General features: G+C 39.5%; 1 protein-coding gene across 1 annotated transcript; it reads right to left on the bottom strand.

The window, feature by feature from the left end:
• Positions 1–1689: 1689 nt before the first annotated feature.
• On the bottom strand, positions 1690–2878 carry LOC113234594 (the record flags this gene model as incomplete). Its single annotated transcript, XM_026469948.1, has 1 exon — positions 1690–2878. A coding segment is annotated over exon 1 (1189 nt), but the record flags the coding sequence as incomplete, so codon positions are not given.
• Positions 2879–7773: the final 4895 nt, after the last annotated feature.

Below are 7773 nucleotides of genomic sequence, written 5' to 3'. Positions count from 1 at the left end.
CCTTGACACGTTGTTTGAAGGAATCAAGAGAAGGGGATCGTCGAATCGATTCAGGGAGAGAATTCCACAATCTCATCGCAGTAATGGTAAAAGAGTTGGAATAAAAGTTAGAGGTATGAGAGGGCAAGTTAAGTAAGAGAGTATCAGAGGAGCGAAGGGGACGACAGAGTGTAGAAGAGTGGAAAGTAAAGCGATCTTTAAGATAAGAAGGCGTAAAGGGATAGAACAGAATTGAATAGAGAAGTGAAAGAATATGAAGATCTCTACGCCGATGGATGGGCAGCCATTTAATTTGTGCGCGAAATTGGGAGACATGGTCAAATTTACGTAGTCCGAAGATGAACCTAACACACATATTTTGGAGCCGTTCCAATTTATTGAGCAGAGTTACTGACAAATCTGGGTAGCAAACATCTGCATAGTCCAGTATCGGGTGGAGAATGGTCTGGGCCAGAGTAATTTTGGTTTTAGTCGGCAAAAAGTTTTTAAGCCTTCTCAGAGAGAAATGCGCACCAAACACCTTCCTGCTAACCTCAGCAACTTGCGGCTTCTAAGTCAGACATTTATCAAAAATTACCCCCAAATTCCTGACTGTATCCAAATAAGGAATACAGACACCATCGAAAACCACAGGGGGTAGGGAGGCTAGATTTAGACGAGAATTGAACCAAGTGCTACCTATAATAATCGATTGTGTTTTGGATGGATTAACTTTAAGGCCAAAGGACTGACTCCATTGACGAATGGATTCAAGGTCCACATTGGTAGTACTAATGGCACGTGGTAAGTCTTGAATAGACGACTGGGTGTAAATCTGGAGGTCATCAGCATAAAGATGATATGAAGAAGTGAGGGATTGTGTGATAGAGTTAATAAACAAAGAAAATAAGAGAGGAGAAAGGACGCCACCCTGCGGGACACCGGCTGAAATATCGCACCACGTAGAGAAAGAATTCTCATTGCGTACACACTGCCGACGTCCACAGAGGTAGCTTCGAAACCAATCAATAACTGCTGGAGATATGTTAAGAATACGCAATGCCTCCAATAATAGGTCAAAGTCAACACAATTGAAGGCATTACTGAAGTCAAGGAGTGTCAGCACAGTCAATTGTTGATTTTCCATACCCAAACGGATGTCATCAGTGATTTTCGTGAGTGCAGTAGTCGTACTATGACCAATGCGGAAACCAGACTGGAGAGGATTGAAAAGGTTGTTCCTGTTTACGAAATTAGTTAACTGACAGTGAACAAGCTTTTCTAGGACTTTCGACAGGAAAGGAAGAATTGAAATAGGACGGTAGTCTGAAGGGAAGTTTGGTTTGGTTTTTTTTGGTAATGGAATGACATAAGCGTCTTTCCAGGCAGAGGGGAAAACACAGGTAGAGACAGATTTATTAAGGATTTTAGTTATGACGGGAGTGAGGAGATCGAGGAGCGGAATGATCATATTACGACTAATGCAATCACTGCCTACAGCATTGGAAGCGATAGCTAAAACGTTTTTCTTAACATCACAGTCAGTAAATTGATTAAGAACAAAAGATGAATAGTCAGGAGTTGGTAAAGATGAAAGATATAGCAAAGTGTTGTCCTTGACTGAACAGTCAAAGACAGGCGCAGATGAAAAGTGATTGTTAAGGGTATCTAGATTCAGGTCTAAAGAAGAATTATTACTATGAGATTTACCAACTCCAAGCGACTTAAGGAAATTCCAAATTTTAGTGGGGTTACCATTTTCGATGGATGTGTGGATGTGGCGTCGCTGAGCATCCCTAATCAATGTGTTGCAGCGATTTCTGATTCGGTGATATTTTTTGCAATTCGCATCAGATGGTTCAATTTTGTATCTGGTTTTCGCACGATTCTTCTTCTCCATATAACTTCGAAGGTCATTACTCAGCCACGGTGCAGGAAGGTGCCTGATCCGAACGGGTCGAACTGGTGCATGTACATCATAAAGGTGAGTCAGTAGCGATGTAAATAACTCGACCTGTTCATCCACCGAACCAACACTATCCACTACTGACCAGTCAACTCTACTCGCGTCTTCACGCAATCGATCTAAGTCCATGGCTCCAAAATTACGTTGTAGGAGAATTTTAGGCTTAGCCTTGGGCACGCGCACCCTATACGACAGGTACACGAGGTCGTGATAGGAAAAGGCATCAGCCGTGAATTGACCATGCTTGGTGACAAGTTCGGGAGAAGAGACTGCTATGAGGTCCAGAAGAGAGGGAGTACAGTTAGGAAAATGATGCGTAGCGTTAGATGGAAGAATATGTAAGTTACAGGAATTTATAACAGAACGAAGACTGCTCGAACGTGAATCATTTTTATGAAGGCAAGTATTAAAATCACCCATCAAAATGGTATGATCATATGAAGGAGCAAAGTCTTCAAGGAGCTTTTCAAGAGCGGAAAAGTAGTCAATTCTTAGAGATGGGCAATAGTAAACTCCCAGAAGTAGTTTATGATGAGACAAAGTAACTTCCAGAAACAGATGTTCTGCAGTATCAGGTGGAGGGGGTTGAGGTGAAGTACTGAGGATTGCAAAAGGAATATGGCTACGAAGATAAATGGCTACCCCACCATGTGAAGAACTAGCACGGTCATTGCGAATCAGTTGGAAACCTGGAAGACAGACAGAAGTAGAAGAAAGGCTAGGATTTAAAAATGTCTCTGACACAAGAATAGCGTGGATATTTTTGTTGTCAAACGTAGCTAGCATGTCCGCATAATGTGCTGGAATACTCTGCGCGTTGATGTGTACTACATTGAAATTCTTAGGAACTTCTGAGAAGGTGTTATGCAGCAGCTCATCAAGGGCAGGCAAACTGTGGAAGCTATCGTCTGAAGACTCAGAGGAGCAAGACATATATAAGTCACTTAGATTACATATTGATATATCCATAGTTAATTGGTATATAAGTAATAACAAAATATTAATAAAATAATACTAAAAATAAAAAAAAAAATTAAAAATAAATAAAAACAAAAATAAAATGAAAATAGAGTGAATGAATTAATAATATATAAAAATAATAGTAACAATAGATTAAAATAAAAATCAAATAATATAATTTGTATCCGCCAGCCGCCCAGAAGTCACGACACAACATTAAAAATTAAAAATTACAAAAACATCACAACAAAAGCACAGAATGGAACATAATTGTAAGTCAATGAATGGAACGCACTATTTTCCATCCTTCTATGAACGTTACAGATAAAATAAAAATAAAAAATATCAATCTGGACAATTTGACACACAGATTGCGAAATGTATAAAATGAGCAAGCGAGACAGAAAATACGTAAATGAATGTGATAAATATGACAAAACAACAGCTCATCCATACGAAAGCAAATTCAAAAAACAAAAAGAAAGAAAAAATAAAAAGTCTAGGTACTTTTTTTCAAAACAGAAAAAGTAAAAGTGGTTGTTTTGCAAAAACTTTAAAAATATATACAAAATAAACGGTTACTACATTACGCTACGACTAAATAGTACCCACAAGAACAAAAATATAAAAATGCTACTTATTCATGCTCTCAACATCAATAGACAATACAAATAAAGGTAATTCAGTGTTTGCTACATTGTAAAAAACATTTAAAACAAAGATCGAGAAAAACAAGACTTTCTAAAAAACAAGACTTTCTAGCATTACCACTATTTTTTTGTAGTTGGCGCACGCTTTCTACGAATAGCAGCGCTCTCCACTGGTGCTCGCAGCGAGGAAGGGCCTCCAGTAGGGTCTTGACGAACTGTGCTAGCCGCTGCCGATGTCTCCGCGAACTGTTGGAGCTCCGCAGACGTGTGGATAACGTGCCGCTTACCTCCTTCGCCAAGCACCACAACGCGGCCCTGACTTGTCCAGCACTTAGCCACTCCAAGTTTCTGCCTGGCCTCCATGAAGAGATTGTGGCGCCTTCTGGTCAAAAACTCGGACAGAGTGAACCCACTTCCTTTGAGTTGACTTTTAGAAAACCATACCCTGTCACGAAGATCCTGTGAGCAGAATTTTATAACAAGGGGGCGAGGCTTTTCTTTGGTGGCACGCCCCATACGATGAACTCGCCTGATGTCATCTGGCTTTATAACTGACAAACCTGGATGCTTTAAGACTGCATTAAGTACCACCTGGGTGGTGTCTTCATTCTTAGCTTCAGGTATTCCATGAAGCAGTAACATCTTGCGCCTAGAACGCATCTCTATTGCATCACACTCGGACATGAGCAAGTTTAACTGCTTTTGAAGACTAACCAGTGCAGACAATATAAATGTTTGGAATTGCTGGAACTCTTGAGCAAGGCCACTGCTGGAGACACCACCACCAGGCGAGATCTTCTTAAGTTCGTCTTCAAATCAGTTTATCGTTATTCAGTTTATCGCGAACAGCTGTTTGGAGTGGACGTGTGTCGCTGGTTACAGTGTTTTTTTGATATTTTAACCATACGTAAACTGTGATTGGTGAATTAGTGTAAATTTCAATTCTTTGTCACTCTCGAGAGGTTCTTACCTGTCGACTCCTCCTAGTGGGATGTCCTAGAGTGAGACAAACTCATTATTGTAAAAAACGCCTAAAATCGAAGTTGCACTACTCACTAACTTCGCCGGATTTGAACCGTCCCCCTGCGAGCGCGCTGTATTGTCAGCCGAGCACTCTACCGTTGCGCCACGAAGTCATTTGCAACAAGCGACGAAATTAAGGTGCGCTTTGCTACGGGCCACTGCTACGCGTTACGCTGCGGCACCGACGCACGCCCACCGTGTGACGTCATTGCTACGTGCTACAGAGTAGACGTCACTGCTACGCATCTTGATTCTGCTTATTACGCGATTGTACAAAATAATGTCTACCGACGCAAAGTGCAGCGCTTGCGGTAAGGCCTTACAAACTAACTTATATATGAACTGCGCAAGATGCAATAAGTTTTATGACATTGATTGCTTGGGTATAAGTGTACAGACATTTGAACAACAACCAGAAGAACGTAAAGAGTGCTGGATATGTCCGCAATGCGTTTGCTCACAACCAAAACAAGGAAATTCCAGTACTCCCGTACGGAGCGCGATAAACACCGGCAGCGGCAGTAACGCTAATGTGAACATGGTTCGAGGCTCAAAAGGTACGGCAAAACCGGTAGTGGCTTTTTCTTCGACGCAGAGTGCAATAGAAGTTTCAGATTTAATAAAAGAAATTAAAGAATTATGTAAAGAAATGACTAGTGTAAAAGAGCAAAACTCTGAAATAAGCCTGTTGCGGAAAGATATACAAGACCTGAAAAATGAGCTCTCTGTCCTCAATACCTCAATCACTAATAAACTCAGAGTGTTTCAAAAACAACTAGAAGACAAAGACATCGAAATTGCGCACTTACAACAAACCATATCTAGTGTACAATCATCGCTCAATCAACAAGAACAAATCTCATTGAGAAACGAGCTGGAAATACAAGGTGTCCCTGAAGAAAAAACCGAAAACCTCACCCACATATTGCTTACAATAAGCCAAATACTAAATGTAGACCTGCAAGAAACTGAAATAAACAATTTAACTAGAGCTGGTCCTAAGCCCAACTCAATTAGCACGAGAAAAGTACCGCGGCCTATAATCGCCCAGTTTATCAGGAAGGCCAAAAAGGATGAGCTGCTCTTAGCTGCCAGAGCAAGGAAGAATCTTACAACTGAGCCTATTCTTCCAAGTGCCCCACCAACGAAGATATATCTCAATGAACGCCTGACCAAAACAAACCGTTTATTATTTCGTGAAGCTAGGACGAGAGCAGCTCATCATGGTTTTCGTTACTGTTGGATTCGAAATGGCTCGATTTTCATTCGCAAAATGGACAACTATGGACCAGAGAAAAGTCCTGCAATCCTCATCAGATCTACTGAAGACCTGGATGAGCTGGTGGGACCAGCTCCTACCCAACGAAATTAATTTAATTAGTTATAAATACTTTTGGTTTACATTTGGTACATTTATAAAACACAATTCAAGCAAACCAGACTCAAATAACACACACATAAAAAACACAAAAACACTATCACACTACACCCAACACAAACTACACCAGATAAAATTGTCTCTGAATTTAAAGGGTACCCATGGATGGACATGGAATGGCATTTCCTCAGAATGTCTTTGGTTGATATTTTTTATTACTTAAAAATGAATACACACACTGTTATTAAAGACTTAGACGATTTGAGTTTTATAAATTGCCATTCCATAGCCAGAGCTGAGGACTGTTGCACTTTGGTAGATCATTATAATACTAAAATTTTGACAATGAATATTCGTAGCGTCAATCGCAACTTTGACGACTTTATGGTACTTCTAAACAGACTGACATTAAATATTGATATAATAATTTTTACGGAATGTTGGATAAACGAAACTTCAATAATTGGTCAATTAGAAGGTTATATTCAATTTAACACTACAAAGTACATAAATAAAGCAGGTGGTGTTATTGCTTATGTAAAAGAATCCCTATTGCCACAGTGCATCGAGCCGGACGTAAAAGAATCCAACTGCTTAGCTATAATCATAAAAGGATATTTCACGGTTTTAGCTATTTATAGATCCCCATCGTTTAGGAATATTGATACCTTTATGGATTCTCTTCATGACGTAATCACTAACCTCGACAACAATCCGATTTTTGTACTTACCGGTGACATGAACATAAATATACTGGATACCTCAATACATTCACCTGACACCACTGAATACCTGTGCATGATGTCGGAACTGGGATTCCTGTCTGCTGTGGATAAACCCACGAGAAATGAGGCACTTCTTGACCACGTGTTCATAAAAGGAAAAACTAGTGCTGAAACTGTTATCATTTCTACATCAGTGACTGACCATAGAACCGTCATTACCGGACTAATGCCTGCAGTAACAACACAATATAAACCTACAATTTACAAAATGCGCTATAATCACAAAAATGTAATTTCTGCACTAAAAAACATTGACTGGTCACGACTACAAGGCGTTCGAAATGTTGAGGATCAAACTAATATTTTTGTTAAAATCATTCGTGACATTCTGGATTCAAACTCTGCAAAAATCAAAGCACGTCGAAAAATAGTAATTTTAAAGCCTTGGATGAATCGAGGTTTGATTCGATGCTCGGAGGTTCGGGACTATTTACATGAGAAAGCCAGAAATAAGCCAAAAAATGATGTAAATTACATAATTTATACAAGATACAGAAACTTCTACGTAGATTTACTAAGAAAAATTAAAACTTCATATAATAGTGACCTACTTAAACTGCACCAGAAGGACAGTAAAAAGTTGTGGAATGCAATAAATACTATCACTCACAGGAAAAATAAATCAAACATATCAGCTAAGATTTTACACATAAAGGAAACTCCGGAAGAATCTGTAAACGCTCTTAATGCTCATTTTACATCTATAGGGAGATCTCTAGCTTATAGTATATTGGAGAAACTAAAGGTGACAGTAGACTCACTAGCAAGAAAAGTTGATACAGCCAGCTCCCCGGTGAACTCCTTCTACCTGAATCCCACTGATTACTATGAGATAGAATCTATAATAAATAGTTTAAAAACAGATAGTGCACCTGGCATAGATGGAATAAACAATAAAGTTATGAAAGACGGCAAAAACTGTATAGTGCCTGCATTGACAGATATCATTAACCTAAGCATGGAATCTGGCGTCGTTCCTAGCGTATTTAAAATAGCAACAATTACCCCAATATACAAGGGAGGGGACGGCAC

This window comes from Hyposmocoma kahamanoa, unplaced genomic scaffold (genome assembly GCF_003589595.1).
Source record: "Hyposmocoma kahamanoa isolate Upper Pololo Valley unplaced genomic scaffold, ASM358959v1 85184, whole genome shotgun sequence".
NCBI classification, from domain to species: Eukaryota; Metazoa; Arthropoda; class Insecta; order Lepidoptera; family Cosmopterigidae; genus Hyposmocoma; species Hyposmocoma kahamanoa.
This window is presented reverse-complemented; position numbering and strand designations above follow the sequence as displayed.